Source organism: Mobula birostris, chromosome 2 (assembly GCF_030028105.1).
Source record: "Mobula birostris isolate sMobBir1 chromosome 2, sMobBir1.hap1, whole genome shotgun sequence".
Lineage (NCBI taxonomy): Eukaryota > Metazoa > Chordata > Chondrichthyes > Myliobatiformes > Myliobatidae > Mobula > Mobula birostris.
The window spans coordinates 53,149,037-53,173,593 of record NC_092371.1 but is presented as its reverse complement, the minus strand read 5'-3'; the positions used below and the strand labels follow the sequence as shown (position 1 = coordinate 53,173,593).

General features: G+C 38.1%; 1 protein-coding gene across 4 annotated transcripts in view; it reads right to left on the bottom strand.

Annotated features, from left to right (window-relative positions):
• Positions 1-24,557, bottom strand: part of LOC140186645 (uridine-cytidine kinase-like 1) — a 129,524-nt gene that overhangs the window by 29,243 nt on the left and 75,724 nt on the right. For 3 of the 4 annotated variants that reach the window (XM_072241046.1, XM_072241074.1, XM_072241064.1), the window contains 2 exons: positions 21,766-21,827; positions 6,255-6,274 (listed from right to left, as the gene is read on the bottom strand). In XM_072241046.1, coding sequence (XP_072097147.1) covers positions 6,255-6,274; positions 21,766-21,827 — 82 coding nt within the window. Of the gene's footprint in view, positions 1-6,254; positions 6,275-7,113; positions 7,131-21,765; positions 21,828-24,557 lie in introns of all 4 variants that reach the window. The other variant, XM_072241054.1, reaches the window with a different exon arrangement.

Below are 24,557 nucleotides of genomic sequence, written 5' to 3'. Positions count from 1 at the left end.
CCTCATGGTTCTGCCTCCTTCTACTACCCATTGTGCTTTCCCCTATTCCTTCTTCACCTTTTCTGCCTATCCCCTCCCTGCCTCCCTTCCCCCACCCCTTTATCTTTCCCCTTACTGGCTTTTCACCTGGAACTGACTAGCCTTCTCCTTCCCACTCTCCCCCCATCTTCTTTATAGGGCCTCTGCCCCTTCCCCCTACAGTCCTGACGAAGGGTTCCGGTCTGAAATGTTGACCGATCTTTTCCACGGATGCTGCCTGACCTGCTGAGTTCCTCCAGTGTGTTGTGAGTGTTGCTTTGACCCCAGCATCTGCAGATTATTTTGTGTTAAGGAAATGGATTAGTCCTGCAACTCCACGATTAGAGGAGAAATTGCCATACGAAGAAATTCACCAGGATGCTGCTGAATTAGAGAGTATTAACTACAAGGAGAGGTTGGACAAACCTTGATAGTTTTCCCTGGATTTTTGGAGACAGCGGAGACCTGATAATGTTTATAAAATTGTGAGAAGCACAGAGAGTGTAGGTAGTCAGATCCATTTCAGAGGCTAAAAATGTCATATATTAGAGGGCATAGATTTAAACTGGATAGGAGATTTTAAAGGAGATGCATTTTACACAGAGCCCGTTGGGTGGCTCTAACAGGCTACCAGGGATGGTGGTAGAAGCAGACAGGATAGTAGAATTTGAGAGGCAGTCAAACAGGTAATGAACATTGCAGAGAATGGGAACATACACTCAGGGGCCACTTTATTAGATGCATCTGCTCATTAATGCAAATATCTAATCAGCCACCCATGTGGCAGCAATTCAATGCACAAAAGGATGCAGACATGTTCAAGAGGTTCAGTTGTTCAGACCAAACATCAGAATGGGAAGAAAAATGATCGAAATAACTTTCACCCAACTTAAGTTTGAGGATCAGCACCTCGCCTTCTATCTGGGCACATGGCATCTTTTGGACTCAATATTAATCACAACAGCTTCAAATATATCTCTCCTATCAGAACTGGCAAGTTCTGCCATTAGTCACAATTCTCAGGTTTGTCCCTCTCTACTGGCATAGTTTGACCTGCTTAACCAGTCTCTGAAGTTCTGCCTTTCACAGCTTTTACATTACGTACTTTGGGTTTGTATTTGTACTATCTCCCTCACTGCCCTTATCACTTTCAAGGGCTCTACAAATCATGTTGTCAGTATTATTTATTTACTTATATGATTTACTTGTATATGCAGTTTGTCTTCTTTTGCAAATTGGTTTCTTGTCAGTCATTGTGTGGAGTTTTTCATTTAGTCTATTGTATTTCTGTGCTCTACTGTGAATGCCTGCAAGAAAATGAATCTTAGGCTAGTATATGGTAACATATACATAATTTGATAATAAATTTACTTTGAAATTGTGAATCAACCAACGTACTTCAATGGTTTATCCGATGACAACCCTGACATCACATATTGGAGCTTCTCCTTTGTTTTCTTATTCATCCCTCCCTCACTCTTTCTGCAACTAAAATGAATTAATTACCCCTCCAACAGACTTCAACCCCAAACATCAACCCTATTCCTTTTTGCCCCCATAGCTGCTGCCTACTTTGCTGAGTTGTTTCTAGCATTTTCTGTTTTTTAACCTTCTAGCATCAGCATTTAAAAAAAATTCCAATGTAAATATGAAGTGACAATTTCAATCAGTAATATTTTAGACTTAGCTGTATTAACATTGATCTTGGGAGAGAGATTACCACATCAGAACAGCTCATACGAGTTGTGGAATCCACTCATTTTCAAATCTGATGATTTTAAAACATTAAATTGGAGGGGAAGCCTCTCACTATGACTGACATAACCTACAAGTATTGCATTTCTAATAAAATATCCACATAAAGAACATGCCCAGAGAGCTAGATCAGGAAGATGCAAAAATCAAATAATTGCTTTAACATTTAGAGGGCAGATGATACTCACAGGGTGAAATACATTACTTTAAATGGGAAAAAATTACAGGAGGTAATTAGATTTTCCTCCATTTCTTCAGCTGCTTTGTGTAACTCTAGTTAACTATAAGCACAAGGAATTCTGCAGATGCTGGAAATCCAAAGCAATACACACAGAATAGGGTCATAAAGAGAGCTTTTGGCACACTAGCCTTCACAAAACAATGTATTGAGGACAGGAGATGGGATGATATGTTGAAGTTGTCCAAGATGTTGTTGAGTCCTAATTTGGAGTATTGTGTCTGGTTTCAGTCACCTACCTACAGGAAAGATGTAAACAAGGGTGAAGGAGTGTTCTGGGTCTTGAGGACTTGAGTTATAAGGAAAGACTGAATAGATTAGTTCTGTATTCTTTAGAATGTAAAAGATTAAAGCATAGAACTGTTGAAATAATATCAAAAATGTCTTTCTAATATTTTTCCAAAAGAGGACAGGACCAAAACATATGAGTTAAAGAAGCCACTTCAGAGTGACATCTATCACAAGTAGGGTTTATATGGGAATAAAAACAAGCTAGTTTATCTTTGGACATATGAGCTCTGTGTACTACTTTAAATTGTATAAAAGTATGTTTAGCACATATAGAAGAAGTACTAACTAATTGAAAAATTTTATCCCATTTCTCTATAGGTAGGGAAAGTTGAAGTTCCCTTTCCCATTCATTTTTAATTTTATCAGATATATCTGGCTGTAATTGCCCCATCCTATTACGGCAATCTTTGGATTGCCAATGGTAGAACATAGATCTTTGCTTTCTTCAGCCTCTCGAATGATAGCTTTTGTTACTTTAATGGCGAGAAGATCTATTTTGTTGAACTGGAAGGAAACTAATCCTCCAACTACATTCCAATGGTTTTCTCAAACCATATTAAGTTTAAATTTAGAAAAAATTAGAAGTGATATTTTTGACCCTTCGGTTAAATTTGAAGATACTTGGAAACCTTTTATGCAACATTTTCATATGATGTAATCTGACCTTTCCGAATCTTTTTTCTAAAATTATATGATGAGAGGAGCGGAGTTAATGACATTATTGATCGTGTCTGCTACAAGTTGTTGGTCTAGCCCTATTTTGCCATTTATTTGGTTTTTTTTTCTCTTTTTGTTTTGGGTTTTTTTTTGTTTATATATTTTTTTCTTTTTATTTCTTTGTTAATGTTTAATCTCATTATGAGTTTGGAAGTCTTTTATATCTATGTTATCTAAAATTCATTTTATATATGCTGATGAACATTTTTCCAATCTCTTTGTACCAACTTTGTTATTGAGTTTATAATTTTGAAAAACTAACAAAAATATTTAAAAAGAAATAAAGAATGTAAAAGATTGAGAGGAGATTTGACAGAGGTATACAAAATTATGAGGGGTATTAACAGGGTAAATGCAAGCAAGCTTTTCCCACTGAAGTTGGGTGGGACGACAACCAGAGTTCATGGCTTAATGGTGAAAGGTGAGAAGTTTAAGAGGAACATGACAGGAAACTTCTTCAATCAGAGGGTCATGAGAGTGTGGAACGAGCTGCCAGTGCAAAGAGTCCATGCGAGCTCTATTTCAAAGTTTAAGAGAAATTTAGATGTCTACATTTGTTCAAAAAAGGTAGTAGGGATAGTCCGGGTAATCATAGACCAGTGAGCCTTACGTCCCTGGTGGGAAAGCTGTTGGAAAAGATTCTTAGAGATAGGATCTATGGGTATTTAGAGAATCATAGTCTGATCAGGGACAGTCAGCATGGCTTTGTGAAGGGCAGATTGTGTCTAACAAGCCTGATAGAGTTCTCTCAGGAGGTGACCAGGCATATAGATGAGGGTAGTGCAGTGGATGTGATCTACATAGATTTTAGTAAGGCATTTGACAAGGTTCCATTCGGTAGGCTTATTCAGAAAGTCAGAAGACATGGGATCCAGGGAGGTTTGGCCAGGTGGATTCAGAATTGGCTTGCCCGCAGAAAGCAGAGTGTTGTGGTGTAGGGAGTATATTCGGATTGGGGATTGTGACTAGTGGTGTCCCACAAGGATCAGTTCTGGGACCTCTACTCCTCGTGATTTTTATTAACGACCTGGATGTGGGGGTAAAAGGGAGGGTTAGCAAGTTTGCAGATGACACAAAGGTTGGTGGTGTTGTGGATAGTGTAGAAGATTGTCGAAGATTGCAGAGAGACATTGATAAGATGCAGAAGTGGGCTGAGAAGTGGCAGATGGAGTTCAACCCGGAGGAGTGTGAGGTGGTACACTTTGGAAGGACAAACTCCAAGGCAGAGTACAAAGTAAATGGCAGGATACTTGGTAGTGTTGAGGAGCAGAGGGATCTGGGGGTACATGTCCACAGATCCCTGAAAGTTGCCTCACAGGTAGATAGGGTAGTTAAGAAAGCTTATGGAGCGTTAGCTTTCATAAGTCGAGGGATAGGGTTTAAGAGTCGCGGAGTAATGATGCAGCTCTATAAAGCTCTGGTTAGGCCACACTTGGAGTGCTGTGTCCAGTTCTGGTCATCTCACTATCGGAAGGATGTGGAAGCATTGGAAAGGATACAGAGGAGATTTACCAGGATGCTGCCTGGTTTAGAGAGTATGCATTATGATCAGAGATTAAGGGAGCTAGGGCTTTGCTCTCTGGAGAGAAGGAGGATGAGAAGAGACATGATAGAGGTATACAAGATATTAAGAGGAGTAGATAGAGTGGACAGCCAGCACTTCTTCCCCAGGGCACCACTGCTCAATACAAGAGGACATGGCTTTAAGGTAAGGGGTGGGAAGTCAAAGGGGATATTAGAAGGACGTTTTTTACTCAGAGAGTGGTTGGTGCATGGAATACACTGCCTGAGTCAGTGGTGGGGGCAGATACACTAGTGAAATTTAAGGGACTACTAGACAGGTATCTGGAAGAATTTAAGATGGGGGGGGTTATATGGGAGGCAGGGTTTAAGGGTCGGCACAACACTGTGGGCTGAAGGGCCTGTACTGTGCTATGTTCTATGTACATGGCTACCAGTGATATGGGGGGCTGTGGTCCTAGTGTAGGTCTGTGGGAGTAGGCAGTTTAAGTGGCTTTGGCATGGTCTAGTTGGGCTGAAGGGTTCGTTTCTGTGCCGTACTTCTCTATGACTCTATGAATGTTGGAGGACCTCAGGTCTGGCAGCATCAATGGAAGTGAATAAACAGACACATTTTGTGCCAAGACCCTTCTTCTGTGCCCAATTAACACTGAAGCATTGACAGTGCAAATTCAGAGACCTGTCAACACTAAACTCTGAGAAATCTGGTTAATAATCAGATTATAAATATTGGACAGAAATGGTGGAAGTTAGAGAGAATAGACAATGGAAGATTCTTTTTTTCTGCTCAGAAACATAATCAGAATCAGGTTTATTATCACTGGCATATTTCCTGCAATTTGTTAACTTAGCAGCAGCAATTCAATGCAATATATATTAAAAAAACAAAATAAAAGAATAATAATAAGTAAATATGTAAATCAATTGCAGTATAATTGATGGCTCTGGTAAAAAGTATTTAAATTATCAGTGAAAGAGGGGAGAGGATGATTAGAAGGGATACTTTTAATGTTGTTATTAACAATCAAAATACTTGTTGCTTGTGATAGTGAGACATTACATTATTTAAAAATAAACTATTGCCAATGCATTCTCAAAGATATGCAGGATTGAACCTGGCTACCTGACCTGAGCCGAACTGTGTGATGGGTTTTCACCAAATGAGTAGTGAGCACCCAAAAATGAATTCACCTGGATTTGTGCGCTAAGGACCAAGCATTATAAGTTGCAATACAAAACCTGTATTCAATTCACTTCAGATACTTTCTGAAAGTGTAAGGAGCAGAGTTATACTAAAACACAGATTTAGTTGTGCATTTGGTTATGATAGGGATTTGCTAAATGTAGGTATCAACTAAAGTCAATCTCAAGCCAAGATCAATTATTAGTCCAGATGTTGTGATCAGTTTGTTGCAAGCAATGAACACACCAAGCAATAGAGAATTATTTAACTTAAAGACCCTCTCTCTACAAATCAGCCGTTAACTTTACTGATGTAACGAAAAGGGAAATTCTCTCAAGATGCAAGGAATTAATTTAATTAAGCCACTTCAAAACAATTCAAACTATTGGCTGACACTAACAGCAAATTAAAGAAAACTATTGTAAGCAGTAATATGCGATTATTCATTTTATGCTTTCTAAAAGAGCCATTCATAGGCTTGAAGTGCAAAAACAGCTAAGAAGAACAATGAAGTATGCAAATTCTGCTCACATATCCCAGCGCAGTTTCCTCTGTTCAGGTGGGAAATATATTCGAAGCAGGACAATGAAGGAAAAACAGATGGAGGAGAAAGAAGAGATTTCAACTCATTAATGCCTAACAACAAAAACAAATCACATCTGTCCCCAGTGTGTGACAGCAGGATATCAGTGTGCCATGTAGTGCATGATTACTCCTTTTGAAATTTTAAGGTTGCAAATTAATTTCATTAACATATTTAAATATTAAACTCTTAAATATGAGTTTTTAATTCATCCATCACATTTTCAATTTAAATGATTTTCCAAAGAACCGCACTACAAACACGGTAGATGTCACACGCTGTCACTATCAAATATGACATTAAATTCTGTACCCTCTAAACTTCCTGTATCTAAAACAGAAAGTTGACTTCCTGTTGCATTTCCATTGTGGGTGACCATTGATGGAAACTTGACTTGAATAAGATCGATTTTAAATTTTAAATTTTGGAAACTACCTTATCTGATCCGCCTTCCTTTATCTTAGATTTTTGATTTTACTAACTTGAATACACCAGGAAGTTTAGAGAGTTGTTGAATAGCCAGTTAACAAACTGTCAGTCAGCACAGAGACATTTTGAGTACTCACTTTGCTCCATAACATGAATATTCTTTTTTAAAGTTGGTTGAGTACTAGTTGAAAATTGTATTTAAAATGCCCCCAGATTAATAGGCATATCTTCATATAATTACTTAATTCAGAAACATGGGGGCAGGATGCCAAACGCAAGTTTGATGTGGGACTCTGTTTGTCAAAGCACGGGTCAGTATTCATAGTGCCTCTCACGTTTCATAGTATATGGTGCATTCCTACCGTTATTTGTTCATACCTTACACTGAGTTCACGCTGAGTTGAAAACAGTAACAATTCGTTCAAGCATTTTTAATAGCACATACAAGAGGGAAAAGAAAGTTTTAAAACAAGAATTTATTCACATTTTGCAGCATTTAACAACATTCAGATTTGGGTACCTTTCCTGAAAGCTTTGCTCTGTGGAAACTACATTCATTACATAGACCATGTTGGATAAGAGTTTTGGAGAAATTATTAATATTTAAATTTAAGAAAATCTACAGAATCACAATAAAATGCAGTGGAAGAATACAGTTAGTGGGTTAAAAGGCAATCTATGCTTTTATTTTGTATGGTAAACAAGCAAGCTTCAAAATATTGTAGAGTGCCTTAACTATTTGAGTGCTGAAAAGCTATCAAAGATTATTTTTCCAGTTATCTAAAGAGATTATGTTAAGAGTCATGGGACACTACAGCACAGAAACAGGCCCTTCTAGTCTGAACCAAACCATGCATCTACGTAGTCCCAGCGACCTGCACCCAGACCATAGACCTCCATGCCTGTCTCACCCATGTACCCATCCAAATTTCTTTTAAATATTGAAATCGACCCTGCATCCACCACTTGTACTAAATTTCAAATGTGGAAATTAAAGAAAAGCAAGAAACAAGGTATTTAGCCTTTCTAACTATTGGTAGTTGTAAATAGATTCCATTTCCCAGCCCATTCTCCTATTCTCTCTGCCCCACTCCTCAAACCCTAAGAACTCTCAGCCACTTCCTTCCTCTATCCTATTCTCCACACTTTGCTACTTATGGAAATGCTGGCATGTTCTGGAGATAACAGGTAACTTTGAACTCTGACACCCTTGCAAGTGGGTGAAAATTAACAAAAATTATCTGGCAGAACAAAAGCACTGATCCGAAAAGATGAGGTTAACTTTTGTTGCAATTTTACAAGTAAAACTGTTCAGACTTTGTGTAAGTAAATCACTTAAGCCATGAATGTCAACAATTTGATTATACTGGGCTGGTAAATTTTTTGTAGCACTGGAAAGACTGGGAGACTTGAATATTTGTCTTAAATTTTGGAACCCTTATTTGCTGCAGAAATGCAACTTTCAAACAGATCCCCGTCTTCTAGAATATCCTGTCCTTGTACAGTATCAGGAATAGGCCATGGCTATATCTACATCAACACCACTTCCAAAATACTTTATATCCAAGAAGTCTCCATCTTGAATGAATTCAACTATCAAGAGTTCCTTAGTCTTTCTTCCTTCTGCAAGTTAAATTGTTTCATATCTGTTCTACAGAAAAACCTAGCTATAACTTTTAGCTCATGTTCCCCAACTAAAGACATCAGCTGTAGTTTCTGCCCATCAGCCCTAACAGTTCTCTTTAATCTCATAAAAAATTTAAATTATCCCTTAATTTTCTGATTTCATCAAATGCAATTATTTTTATTCTCAAAACTTTTTTTCCTGGATATGGTTCCAAACACTACGTGTAATTTGGACGTGTTCTAATCATATATATCTGTGCCAACCCAATCACTCCTTTCCTTCTGATGGTTCCACCAGCCCCCACTCTAAACACTGTCTCTTTAGGTACTTCATCACTGCATCAGTTCATGACTTTTTACTGACGTGTGTACAAGAATCTCCAAATCTCATTTGGTCTCCACTATTCCCAGCTTTGATACAGTATAGTTCCAAAATAGATTGCCTTTGTCTGTCTTCAAAGCCAGTTGCCACAGTTTGCTTATCAGCATAAACCATTAATACTTCTAGTGTTTGTTCATTTTGCTTGAGATGCAGAGCTCATTTCTTAGTGAGGTCAATTATTTTGATTAATCTTTTCCTTTCACTATCATCTTCTTAAGAAGTAATTTCTATTTGCTTGCCCGAACTCTGTAAATACCATTCTCCTGTCCTCAACCTGTCACCTCTTCAAAAATAAATGTAATTCCGCTTATCAGGCCTGTTACAAATACTTATAGAATCTTTCAGATGAACTGAAAATATTCAGGGTCTTTAGTCACACTTGTTAATTATAAATTCTAGAAAATCATCAACAACAGATGTTAGGATAAATAATCCACAATTCCCTAGATCCCACCCCTCGCCTCTCTTGAATAAGCAGTGTGACATGCAGAGTTTTCTAACTAAAAGAAAAGGTTCTCCAACTGAGAGAACTTTGCAGATATCCGATGATATTATCATCTCCTTCCTTTAAAATCAATTGGCATTGAGGACTCCTTAGTCTTTATTGCCATATTTCATTCATTGCTATTACAGTAACTTTGGTGAATTCTCAAATGACAAAATATTATTATGGGAACACCTGGAATGACATTATCTTTTGCCATTGTAAATACTAATCCAAATTAACCATTCAACATGCCTGTCAATTCTTTATTTTTAGGTATAATATGATGATCTGTTTGCTTTTTCCATTCCAGCCTTTAACATTCAGACGTATTCTAGGCATTCTTTGTGGATCTCAAGCCACAAAGCTTCAGTCTGATTTTCAGTTGAGGATTTGTAACAAGCATGTATTTTACACTAGACATAAGGTCAAAGCACCATTACTGGACATTGCTTTTGAATTATGTGAACATTATAAATTGCCTCTGAAATATTTGTGTAAAACTGCTTACAAGAAAATGGCAAGTATATCCTAAGTGTCAATTTGAATGGAAAGTGTATCCACTGACAGAGGAGATGGGCTCAATCCCTTCAACCACATATCACTGTCTATTTCAGCATTGTGCAATTCAAAGTTGACTTTTTTCTAGGCCAATAAACAATAATGAACATGTCCAGGTTGCTTCACTTCACTTTGGAAACATAAGCAGGCCCTATTTGCATGATTGACACTTGCACACAACAACAAATCAAATAACACCATTGCACAGAGTTTATCTCAAGATATACTGAGGTGTGTCAGCCATTCCCTTGTAAGCATCATTCCCAATGTAGTGCTCCTGTCATGAGCAGGAATTTTGGCTGTGATTTATTAGGAATCATCATTGCTGGGTACCCAACTGTTCCAATCTAAAAAAAACCCAATCAGCCAATGGCCCAACTCTCTGCATTTTCTGCCCCATCCCTACACCCATCTAGAACAATTTCTGCACCAAGGGGAAACTCCACATGAAACCCAGCTCTGCCTCTGCCCCCAGCAAGCAAGTACTGATCGGTGACAAGCTAATTGTCAACCTGCACAGGTTTTGACCGCACCATCAACGTCCCCATGAGCTGCTACCCCACTAATCAGACCACTGGCTGCTGTCCTATTACTGCACAGCCCCTCTTGGCCCGAACCTCACTGTGTTGGTGAAACATGAAGAGGAAAATGGGTGTTAGTGTTTCGGTGGTGTCTGGGACCAAAATTTTCCATCACTATTGAAGTTTCTTGTGGTAGGCCCACAATCTGAAATCATCATCAGCACACAGGATGGAGACCAGTAACTCGACTTTTATAGCAATACTCAGTTTCTAGGCCACCTTCTTTTTGAGTCATCTTCACTAAACCGTTGAAAGCTTCCTGCCCAGCTTTGCCTACTTTCTCCCCAGTCGCTGCTCTGTTCTACAGCTTTCAATGCTCAAGTGTAAACTAAGTGACCTCACCAACTCTTTATTTGTTTAAAATCCTATCTGCCAGTTTGGGTACTTGATTTTCTAGGATCCCCATGCCAGCAGGATTTAAATAGAGCAAATACCAAAAGTACATTTCTCCCTTTCCCACATTCGTAAACCTGTCTAATCATGGAAAAGCATCACTTTTAATCTGATTTATCACTATTCTACTTTACAGATGACTGATATTCTTTACTTCGAGGTTCTTTGCTTTAATTTTGGATGTTACTTTCCCTAATACACAATTCTATCTATGGTGCTGATATTATCAATGAAAACTAGATTTTCCCACAAGTTCTCCTCAATTTGTAAGGTAACAATGTCAACTACATGACAGAACAGCTAAGGATCTGGAGGTAACTGAAAACATATACTGTTTCCTTGATTATAAAAACTAATGTTCTACCAATAACAGAACCTTCCTTAGTGTAATGGTTTTAAATTCATAAACTCATTTTACAGCGATAATTAAATTGCAACAATTATAGACTTTAGCTTAGAACCAAATCTTTCCAGCCTGCCTAACACATGCTGTTAACTATACAAGGTTCTGATTAGTTAAATTGGAACCAATTGGTGTTATGAATATAGGCATAATAATCTATTGTCATGTCAAATTATGGCACCAAAATGGCAAATAGATAACTATGTAAATATGTGTCTGTACATTGGTTTCTACATTAAAACTAAACCACACGCTGTATTTTACAATTCATATTTAATCAACTTAATTTATGGTGTCCCTAAAGATACGTGGTGACGTGAATATGATGTTGGTTTAACTGCTAACTCACTCCCATCTCTTCTGCTCTTTAATTTATAACGATGATCTTATTTTTCCTCCCATGTTGCTTACTGAATTCGAGCACTTAGCACCTCCTTTAAATCATTTTTATATTCATGAGTTCTTGATCTATTTATATCAGCTGCTCTTTTCTTTAAACTGAAATTTGATCAAGGAAATTCTCTGGAAGCATTGTTAATAGAGTTATTTCCCTACCACTCAAGATACTACTCTCATCTTTAGTCTCAATACCTTATTGAAATTGTTCACCAGTAAATTGTAGATTTCTGAGAAATATAACTTGCAAAGATTTCCACACCTGTTTGACAAGTTTTTTGGTATATTCTGCTTCGACTCAACAATACTTTCAGTCTTAATACTAACTTCTCCAGTTACCAATCACAATTGGCTATGGATAAAATCTTGTGATCACCAATAATTTACTACATTTAATTGGGCTAAATGCTTAACAATTCTCTGTCACTCATTTTATGACTGATAATACATGAAATCAAAGTTATTTATTTTGTTGATATAACTTCTGAGCTGGTATTCCTCTTAAAGCGATGTATCTACTCTTTAATGAAAATGATCTTTTGATCTTGTTAATTTTTAAAAGCATTCACATATTTAGTAAGACCATAAATGAAGTTGATTAATGTTCAAAGTATATTTATGATCAAGGTATGTATACTTTATACAACCGTGAGCTTCATCTCCTTACAGGCAGCCACAAAACAAAGAAAGCTAATAGAACCCATTAAAAAAAAATGAAGAGTGACAAATACCCAACGTGCAGAGAAAAAAAAAAGCAAATCACGCAAACAACAAAAGGCATTCAGAACTGAAGTTCACGAAAGTGAATTCACAGACATGAAGCCAGGCATCACTGCAACCAATTCAGGAGCCCGTTAGTTGTAGGCCACGGCCTCAGTTCAGCACAGAGCAGCGAGCTGAACTGGCCCACCCTTCACCTTGAGTCCTGACAGCTTGACATTTTCAATCTGGCTTGACGCTTAAATTGATTAAATACAAGTGCAATATTCAGCTCTATTGCAACATAGTTGTTTAGTTTTAATGCAGTGATCAATGCAGTGGCATATTTAAAGGTCTTACACATCAACAGTAAGCAGATTATGATACCAATTATCTCTATTATTTTACACATTACTGACATGTCCTCCTAAAACCTGCTTTTTCCCTAATGAAAACAAGGTTAGTTATACAAATACTGTATTATATGGAGTCCTTGAGTTCCCATCAAGGCCTTTCTCATTCAATAGTTTCAATGAGGTCACCTCTCATACTTCTGAATTCCAGTGAATACAGGCCCAGAGCCATCAAACGCTCTTCATATGACAAGCCATTCAAACCTGGAATCATTTTCGTGAACCTCTTTTAAACCCTCGCCAGTTTCAGCACATCTTTTCTAAGGGGCCCAAAAGAACTCTCACACCAATGCTTCATAAATTTTCAACATTACATTTTTGTTTTTATATTCTAGTCCTCCTGAAATGAATGCCAACTTTATATTTGCCTTCCTCACCACAAACTCAGCCTGCAAATTAACCTTTAGGGAATCTAGGCCCAAAACATCAACTGTACTTTTTTTCCCATAGATGCTGTCTGACCTGCTGAGTTCCTCCAGCATTTTGTATGCATTAACCTATAGGGAATCCTGCACAAGCACTCCCAAGTCCCATTCCACCTCAGGTTTTTTGTTGTATTTTCTCTCCATTTAGAAAGTAATCAACTTTCATTTCTTCCACCGAAGTGCATGACGATATACTTCCTGACACTGTATTCCATCTGCCACTTCTTTGCCCATTCTCCTAATCTGTCTGTCCTTCTGTAGCCTCTCTACTTCCTCAAAACTACCTGCCCCTCCAGCTATCTTTATATCATCTGGAAACTTTGCAACAAAGCCTTCAATTCCATCAACCAAATCACTTGTATATAATGTAACAAGAATCAGTCCTAACACAGACCCTTGTGGACCATACCAGTTACCGGCAGCCAACCAGAAAAGGCTACCTTTATTCCCTCTCTTTGCCTCCTGCCAATCAACCACTGCTTTATCCATGCCAGATTCTTTCCTGTAATACCATGGGCTCGTAGCTTGTTAAGCAGCCTCACATGTGGCATCTTGTCAAAGGCCTTCTGAAAATCCAACTACACAACATCAACTGATTCTCCTTTGCCTATCCTGCTTGTTGTTTCTTCAAAGAATTGCAAACGATTTGTCAGACAAGATGTTCCCTTGAGGAAACCACGTTGGCTTTGTCCTGTCTTGTCCTGTGTCACCAAGTACTCCATAACCACATCCTTAACAAATGACTCCACCATTTTCCCCTACCACTGAGGTCAACTAACTGGCCTATAGATTTCCTTCTTCTGCGTCTCTCCCTTCTTGAAGAGTGGAGTGACATTTGCAATAACCAATCCAGAAAATAGTGATTCTTTAAAGATCATTACTAATGCCTCCACAATCTCTTCAGCCACCTCTTTCAGAAGCCTGGGGTGTACATCTTGTGATCTAGGCAACTTACCTACTTTCAGACTTCTCAGTTTCCCAGGAATCCTCTCTCTAGTAATGGTAACTTCACAAACCTCATGACCCCTGACACCTTGAACTTCCACCATACTGCTAGTGTCTTCCACAAAGAAGACTGGTGCAAAATACTTATTCAGTTCATCTTCCATTTCCTTGTCCCCTACTTCTACCCCTCCAACATAGTTTTTCAGCAGTCCGATATCCACTCTCGCCTCACTTTTACACTCTATGTATCTGAAGAAACTTTTGTTATCCTCTTTAATATTATAGGCTAGCCTACTCTCATATTCCATCTTTATCTTACCAACTTTTTTTAATTACCTTCTGTTGGTTTTTAAAAGCTTCCCAATCCTTTAAGTTCCCACCAATTTTCCCTCTATTATATGCATGTGGCCAAGTGGTTAAGGCATTGGATTAGCGACCTGAACATCGTGAGTTTGAGCCCCAGCCGAGGCAACGTGTGTTGTGTCCTTGAGCAAGGCACTTAATCACACATTGCTCTGCGATGACACTGGTGCCAAGCTATATGGGTCCTAATGCCCTTCCCTTGGACAACATTGGTGTTCTGGAGAGGGGAGACTTGCAGCATGGGCAACTGCTGGTCTTCTATACATCCTTGCCCAGGCCTGCGCCCTGCAGAGTGAAGACTTTCCAGGCGCAGATCCGTGGTCTCACAAGACTAACGGATACCTTTATATGCCCTCTCTTTGGCTTTTATTTTGGCTTTGAATTTTCTTGATAGCCCCAGTTGTTCCATCTTGCCTTTAGAGTACTTCTTCTCCTTTCGGATGTGTATATACTGTGCCTTCCAAATTGCTCCTAGAGTTGCTCCAGCCATTGCTCCTCTGCCGTCATCCCTGCCAGTGTTCTTTTCCAATCAGTTTTGGCCAACTCTTCTCTCATGCCTCTAATTCCCTTTACTCCACTATAGTACTGATACACCTGACTTTTACTTCTGTTATAGAGGTTCCACCTGCAATGTTTCTTTTGGAACACTGTAGAGGAAACCTTGACCATCTTGTTCCAGGAACTATTGGCACATGCGAGGTAATATAATCTTACCATCATGGCAGAGGAAAAGTCATCAACTTCAAGTTTTAACTAGGTTTCCTCTCTTCACGGCTGCTGACTAATCTGCTGTGTGTTTCCTGCATTCCCTCTTATTTCAGATTTCCCGCATTCATGAGATATTGCTTTTGATTTACCAGTGTCTGCCTGGCAGTCCTGGAAGGTCAATGAAATACTTAATCAAATCTTTCTATCCTCCCAGTGCTCTTTACGCCTCAGCTCTGATCTCTCCCAGAGTCAAAACCATGAAGGACAGGAAGGTCAGAAGGCATCAACATCTGGTTACACACAAAAAAAAAGGTAGTTGCATCTAGTAACACTATTGTTCCAGCCAGAGGAGAAATAATTATGCTTGATACTTAGCAATCATTCCAGAGTAACCACTGCAACTGCAACAGTTGTTACGTCAGAATAATTTACAGACACACTAAATTGTCTATAAATAAACCCTAAGCAACATACACAAAAAAGCTGGAGGAACTCAGCAGATCAGGCAGCATCTATGGAAATGAATAAACAGTTGACGTTTCCAGCCAAGACCCTTCTTCAGGACTGACAAGAAAGAGGGAAGATGCCAGAATCCCACCTTTATATTCTGGCGTCCTTCTCAGTCCTGAAGAAGGGTCGCGACCCAAACCGTCAACTGTTCATTCATTTCCCTTGATGCTGCTTGATCTGCTGAGTTCCTCCAGCATGTCGTGTGTGTTGCTTTGGATTTCCAACCTCTGCAGACTTTCTCGTGTTTATAAATAAATCCTGTTTGCTTTGGTTTTTGCTGAAAAATGCACCGTTGGTCTTATCCTACCACCCCTCCAATCTATTGGTTGGCACATCAATAGATATTGACTACACAGTAGATAAGACTGGGACGAGAGCCAAACCCTCAGACCCACTTGCACTTCCCACGTGTTCAGAGAGCACCACTACATATACTTGCAACACTACAACATTTCACTTCCTCATTACTACTCTGTTGATAGTAACACTAGATGCAAACAAATAATGCAATAAAATTAGCAAATATACACGGCAAATAAACAAAAGGAAGGAAATGCCTAATATCTGCGTCTGACACTAGATGGTGCTGCACTGTGAAAACTAAACACATTCAGCATCTAAACTTGCACATGGTTCTTCAAACAATAGTGCAATCTTCCTTGCAGGATGGTTTTAAGTTAGTAAGCTAACTAATCAATAATTAAAGTCCATGGACAGCAGCAGTTCAAAGTTGCTACTCACCACCAGTTCAAGGACAAATATCAAATGGTAATAGAGATGGGGATTACCGGCAAAGCCCACATCCCAAATACACATTTCAACAAAACTCATGTTGTTCCTATGATAATAATCAATGATTTAAAGTTCAATTTGTATACTTCAGGAATCCAGCAAAAGCTTCAGGGAGGGCCTGAAATCATTTGGGGATATACAATATGATATAAAGATTAGGCTAAGGTGTGGCAGTGGAGGGCTTTAGCAACATTTCAATTATTGGTGGTTGTCTCTCGGGGTCCGAGGAAGACTAGACATTGTGCAGTCATCCGTGGATATGCATGTGGCTTCGGAGGCCGGAGGCCGAAGGCCAAAGCACACACGCGGTTGCAGGTTGGACATGGAATGGCGGTTGTTAGAACAGATGCATACACAGCTTTGTGGCATCAGTCTCTAGCTGCTGCAAGGCGCTGATTTCGGTCATCCTCAAAGTCAGATGCAGCTTTTTTGGTCAGGGCGCACCACGCAGCCCTGTTGGCTGCGGACTCCTCCAGTTGTCGAGGCTGGAGGTCTGCCCATTTGATGTACGATTTCAGATCGTCTTTGAATCTTTTTTTGGGGCAACCCTGATTGCGACTGCCATGCTCAAGCTCACTGTAGAGCAGCTGCCTGGGGATTCCTGTTTCACCCATGCGGATTACAGGGCCAGTTCAGCGTAGCTGGACCTGGAGGATCCTTGTCTCAATGCTTGTGTTGTTGGCTCTGTCAAGGACTTCCTGGTTGGTGATTCAATCCTGTCATTGAATCCTCATGATTGACTGCAGACGGTGCATGTGAAACTGCTCCAGCTGTTTGATGTGCCTGCAGTACAGGGTTCAGGTTTCGCAGCCGTACAGGAGAGAGGTGAGGACCACAGCCTTGTACACCCAGAGCTTGGTCGAAAGCTGAGTGTCCTCGTGCTCCAGAACTTTGACACGGAATTTCCTGAGTGCCTGGCTGGCTTTCTGGATCCTTGCTATGATCTCTTTGTCAAGGGATCCGTCACTGGAGATGGTGCTTCCTAGATACTTGAAGCTCTCCACATTCTTCAGACAGTGCTGTCGATGGTGATGCATGGCTGAGGAGGGTGACTGCTTGGTGCAGGTTGTAGGAGTACTTCCGTCTTACCGAGGCTGATTGGCAGGCCGAACAGCTTTGAGGCTGCAGAGAACTTGTCGACAGTCGTCTGTAGGTGGTTCTCCTGGTGGGCCATGAGGGCACAGTCATCAGCAAACAGGGCTTCAGTGATAAGCTGATAAGTATTCTACAGCAACTGAAGAGGGTAATAAATTTATTCATCTCATGTCACTTTATTATTAACCCAGTTTAAAGTAAGCAATACTAGATCTTTCACTTCTCAGAACATTGCAGTGGTATCAGCAATAGTCATTCATCCTTAACTGATAAGCTGCAAATGCAGAGAATTGTAAACTCCATCACAGGCACTAGCCTCCATAGTATCCAGGTCATCTTCAAGGAGTGATGCCTCAAAAAGGAAAAAAATTCTCAAAGTTCTGTGACAATTTCTATTCATTCAATACCTCTAGCTTTATAGTAACAGCAAGCAACCTTACTTGTTCCAAGCAATAGGAACTTTTTTCTTTTAAGATTGTGACAAATACAAACATTGACTGATTTTCATGCACTATAATAAGTTTGTATTTTAATTATTTTTAAACCAGGAAATACTTACAATTTAAAATAAATCTGTTATAATAAACTCCTAGCAACTTATCACATTTTTATATATAGAGCCACAGGAAATTTTAACATGTGTCACAATTTCAAAATGATTGAGCCAGTCATACAGTCCTTCATCCTATACTATTCATGCCCATGTTTTGATCATCTACTGTATACTGATTCCATGTGCTCACATTACTGTCATATCCTTCTGTGCCTTGCTATCTGTCTAAATGCCTCCTACGTGTAGCAATTGTACCTGATTCCACTACCTCCTTTAATAGTGAGTTCCAGGTACCAAGCTCAGATCTCTTTGAAAATTCCCTCTCACTCTATCTGTTTATATGCTGTAGATACATTCAATTCCACTATTAGTTCCAAATTAATATTTATAATTAATAAGAATTAATTATTAATTCTTCCAAAATATGAAAGATTGTTGTTCCCCTCTAGCTTATTTTTGCAGTGAAACTTGCACATCATTCTTTACCTATTGCAGCAGTTGTCCACTTCAGAATATGCCTAACTTCACAATAGTCCGGCTATTAGTAAATAGTTGCTAGCCAATCTTAAAGCAGTCCAAACCCAAACCCCTTCTTTACCTTTAGTCATGCCTTCCTCTGTAAGCAGAATTCAGGATTTACCATTTCCAATTTACACAGAATCTTATGTACCTCACAAAGCCCCTTTTATCTTCTTCTGTTTGAGAAGAATTGCCCAATTTGTTGAACATTTCCTTATGACTCGTTCACCTGATACCAAAAATGTAATCTGCATAATTAGGTCAAAATATTTGCATAATTAATTGAAAAATATCTGCAGAAATCTCTAAACTAATTAAAAATACTGACATGCTTACTAAATAACTACATTGGTGTAATGCGGGGAAATATCTAACCATCAGCTATGCAGTTTAAAAACAATTATTGACACAAAGTGCTATACATTCTGTAAATTTCAATAAATTTATAATTCAACAGAACTAAAACGTGACAGAAAAAGCTTCTCTGATATAATTGACAATGGAAATTCAGCAGTCAAAAGGTCAGGTAAGGCACCTCTACAATGCAATGGAAATTTAGTTAATGATCTACAATTGCTGAAATGGGTTGAACATACAATGAGTTTGTACTAGCATCATTAGTGCAAGGTAAACCACCTCAATGATGCTGTTTTTATTTGACATCTACCTGTATTTTCATTCAAGAGGTGAGAATTAACAATGAAGACTTTGATGTCTATCGCAAAGTTCTTTTAAAAAATCAAAAAAGCACGAAATGAATGAAAGTTACCACGTAGCAAAGCTGTAACTTCAAGGTATATGCATAAAGGTCAGCATATACTGAATGAAAATTTAACACTACAAACCACATTTTATTCCACCAAACCCATCAACTGTTAATCTCTGTAGCACGCAAGCACTAGAATGCTACACTATCAGAGTGACACTCTTTCTAATTTTGTCAATACTTGATATAATACTGGATCCCAAAAGTATGATATAGACAGGATGCCAATTTTAAGACCAATTAAAATTATCAATGTAATATTACCAGTAAACTATGGAAATTTGTGTAGTTTTATATTAATTTGAATTTGAAACAAAATCGATAAAATAGGAATTCTAATTCATTCTTTATTATGCTTCACTTAATCAGCTGGTTATTAAATCACTTTATTGTGTATTGACATTCATATCTTAAAAAATATTTGGGCGAGTTAAGACAATAGTATGCAAATTAATCCAAGCATGAAACCAGAAATCCAGCATTTGACGCATATCTTAAATTATAAGACAATAAAATATTAATATGAATATGAAGGGTGTTTGCAATATTTTCCAAATGACTATTTTCTATCAATCAATGCAAAAAGTGAAAATTCAACACCTAAGGCACTCATTCTGTGGTCGTTTTTGTTGGCACGTTTTTTTAAAAAAAAACTGTTTCAGCAAATACAATAAATAATGAATATCATGAGGCAGTTTATTCATGTGTGAGAAGTTAGCAAGTATTTCCTCACCATAGCATTTTGTATGCTATATCCATCTTAAACTGACATGAAAGAAATTTCATTTGAAAGATAGTTTAGGCTGCATGAACTCTCTTCCTCCAAGTCTGACAACACAGAACTTTATGATATTGGAGGGAACTTTCCTCACAGTAACCCACAGTGCTGAAATAATAGGTAGCTTAACTAGAAATGAGCCGTCAACTGAATTGAATCAGAAGACGCAAATTAATGCAAATGCTTCCCCACTGGGGAAACACACTGTCCTGTTTGGGGAAATCAAATGTTCTTTAACAACTGGATGGTTTATCTCCCACGAGGGATATTAGCCAGAATTGATAGCAGCCTCATTTATATTGGCTACCCAAGTAATCATTATGGACTACACAAGTTTCTCATCTTGTGTTCGTTTCAGTTGAGTTTTTAAGTGATTGCTCCATAGTACTGAGTTTTATTGTAGTACTTTAGCATAAGACAATTCTGGCTATACATTTTCTATAAATCAAGTAAGTAGCGTTAAAATCTAATATGCTATCTCTTGCACCTAACATTCAAGCCAGGAACATGCAAAGAATCAGTCTCCTATCAAGCTACACAAAACAAAACGAGATCTGCCAAACTGTTTCCATTACAACCTTGTCACTTTCAGAGGATCTTGGTTCTGAAAACTATCTGCTGCAATGTCAGTGGTTGGTAGTTGACACAAAATAGGAATAGAGTTTTAAGGTCACAGTCCAAGTAATTTTATTGGCATCACGCCTATGGCTGCCTTCTAGCATTGCACCCCTAGAAAAGATGCAAGTGTGTGCCACTATAGTGGCATCTCTGGTGCCAGCTGAAAACTTAAGAGATGTTTTCAATTAGGGTCATGTACTAAACACTTCCCATCAGAAGACCTATCGAACCCCAAAAGAAATTGATTTTCAAGAAGTCTAACTAAAGACTGTGAAATGCATTCTTCCTCAACTCGTGAGATGAAGAGTCATTGCTTTCACAAGAACATTCATGAACAACAAGCTTACGGTATACTTCAAGGGATTTAACATAAGTTTGATCACACCCTCCTCCAAATCAAGTGAGGCATTAGATTTCTGGTTGCATGTATTGCAAATAAGCAAAAAAATTAAGCTTAGAAATTAGTAGCATTTTAAGGTCAGACATTAAAAAGGGCCATCTTATACATTACACCAGCGTCCTTTTGCAATGACAATTGTATTCAAAATATCTATGCATTTTGCATATAGTATACTTCAGTTTGTACTTCCACCAGCTTAAGTTTATAATGGGAAACAACAATCAACATGTGAATAATAGGAACAAAACACATAAAGGAATCCAGTGAAAGCAAAATAAAACTTGCTTTGTACTCAAACAGAACATGGCAGTGATAGCGTTACAGATTCTGGTGCATGCAAAATAAGTGTATCAGTAAGCAAAGCCTCTCGGATTCGGATTGCGTTGTAGTTATTTGACTTCATTCTTAAAACTCCCCTTGCTAAATGCAAAAGAAAAGCAGTAGATTTATTTTTATGTGAAACATTTCTGTGTGATGATCTCCAGTTAAGAGGACTCAAGGTCAGGTTGTAGCTAGTTGTAATGATCTATAATTTAACACATTAAACCATATCTACAATAAATAATTTCAGAGTATCTTTTGATCTTTTGAGAAAGTTGCACTAAATATATTCTACTTACCTCCTCCAGCTGACTATGGACATGTTGGACTATTAAGTCGATGGCTACCATATTCCCTCCTCCTGAAGATAAAACCAATAGATACAGCATTAAGTGCAAGGACAATAATGGTATTGCGTGTTAAAAATAATCTTTGATATTTCCAAAAACAACTTTTGACTGAATGCTGTATGTCCTACAGAGCTACAGTACAATGCAATCAAAGTCTCAAATTGTCCATCAGTAATGTGCATTTTATTTTATTAAATAATTAAACTGTTCTACGTGAGTGTAATTACCTGATTTTGCACCATATGGGAAACATTTTGCATGGATAAGGGTAAAACCGGGCTATTGATGCAAAAATAACAATTTGTGTTTATGTGACAACTCTGTCAGATCAAAGCATCCCAAGACACTTCACACAATACTGTACCTGCATCAAACAAAGCCACAAAGCTGATGCCTGAAAGCTTAATCAAAGAGCTAGGTATTGAGAAGTCTTCTACAAGAAAGAGATCTCATTGAATGCCAGAAGTTACATCTTGGCACCACTGGTAGATTAATTTGGAGATGATATGGAAGTCAAATTTGGAAGAGTACAGATATGTTGGAGGGCAATTGAAGGAGATGAGGAGCAAACAATGGAAACATTTGAATAAGTGAGAATTTTAAAAGGGGTATGTTATTTAACCCCCAAAAAATTACAGGGAAATAGTACCATACAATGAGACACCAATAGCTCAGACCGATGGTTTCAAATTTATACAGGCAAGAGAAAAATGGCAAGGTCAAGAATAGAGACGAAAAAAGTAAGGGTTTCAGCACAGATGTATGAAACTACTTTCCCCATTTTAACAAAGCACCGCAGCTTAAAGCTCAAGAAGAGTTTCTAAATAACTGCAGTTTATAGAGTAGAAGGATGGAGGTTGTTCTGAAGCACATAAAATAGCAGCACCCCTCTCGTGCCTCATTCAGACCACTATTACCACCAGATGTAACAAAGGGATGAATGAGGCACAAATGGGGTCAGGCAACATTATAAAGGCGGGAAAAAGCAACCTTAAGGGTTACACTGATACATGATTCAACAAGTCAAACTTAAGAGCAATGTTTTCGATAATAATCAGGGATAGAGACAAAACTGCCAGCCAATAATCAGGATTAAATTCACATGATGTAGCTGTCAAAAGACTCTAAATGTAACAAATCCTTTAAGCACACAATAAATGAACAAGCATTCCCACCGGTAGAAAATGCCTGCAACTCAGTTTTACCAATAACTATTTACCGTAGATCAAAAGTTGCATTGAACAAAATAGATCAATATTAACTAAAAAGTATTGCCAGGGGCCAAAGATAAATCAGTGGCTTTATTTAAAATGACTGAGTTTCCACACATTTTGCTGAATTCAATCCATTTAAATAGGTTGTTGCAAGTGGATGTGGACTGATATGAATTGAGAATGAATTTTTCCATCTCTCCATGTAATTAAAATAAAAATATCCAATAAATGCACAGAAAGCAACAATTAAAAGCCTTTCATAAAAGGATTTCAGATACGATCTTGATCTTCTGCTCTGGTCAATGACACAGGTGAAATACCCCTAACATACTCTTGGCTAGAAAATTCTGTTTATTCCAGATTCTTGCCAGCTCTCTTAATAAGAAAATTTAAATTTAAATTGGATGCAAACCAAATACAACACACAGGAAGATAAGTTAAATTTGTTCTTGCCATAATTAAAAAGGGATGTATTACGGTTTATTCAATTACTCTGTAATCATCACTGTGGTGTTCAGGAGGCAGCAGAAATGCAGACTGGAGGATTACTTAGCTGCACTTCTGATCTTCAGGTCTGCATGCCACAGCTCCCAATCAGGTGTAGTGGTTTTCAAAAATAAAATTAACAAGTCAATTTGAAGTTGGGGTGAACTTTTACCATTTGATATTGAAATAGATGTTGGTTTGGTCTGGTATGTTACTTTAACACAGAAACAAAATTCTTCCTCAGGTACTTCCAAGTCTAGACTGCATTATGTCACAAAGTAAGATTCAATTTAAAAACAACTACATTCTTCCTGTTGCCTACAGACAGGGTTTAAATATTTTGATGTAAAAGTGCTGGTGAAAAACTCATTTTTATATTACAAAAATTTTAGAAATATTTAACTGGGTTTCCCAAGCTTTGCATTCAATGTGTTCGTTCATCCTTCACCAGTCACAGTTATTTGAATATGAGAGCTTGCAAAATATAGCAGTTGATAATTGCAATGTACAGTTGCTGGATGTACACATTCAGCAATATTACAGGCTCAATATTATAATAAACTTTATTCTGAAGTTGTTCCATCAAGGCTACTGCTTTGTTAGGTCAAGACAATTACATTGTTCGTGACCAAACTTCAAAAACTCTTAGTCCTCCTCTAGTCCCTGTTCTCCACCAGCCTATATCTTATTTGCTGTTGCACCATCTTCAACCACTTATGACATTATGTTCCACCTCAAAGCTTCCAAAATGCCTTTTTCTTAGATGTTGGCCTACCAAGCATCCCTGCCTTTCTTGTTCAGCATCTGACATTTGCTAAAGTGCCTTGTGATGTCACCATATGTACAGCTGCAACTGTACATATGCTGCTGACTTGATAAAGATGATGATTTCCAACAGGGTATTATAAAAATCACTGCCACATTAACACCAGCATTAGCCCACTTATTTTAAGTCTGTTAACACAGGTGAAATGATATGAGAGAGTAGAACAAAGGAGACAACAATTAGTTACTTGTAAATTTAAGAACTTAACACACCAT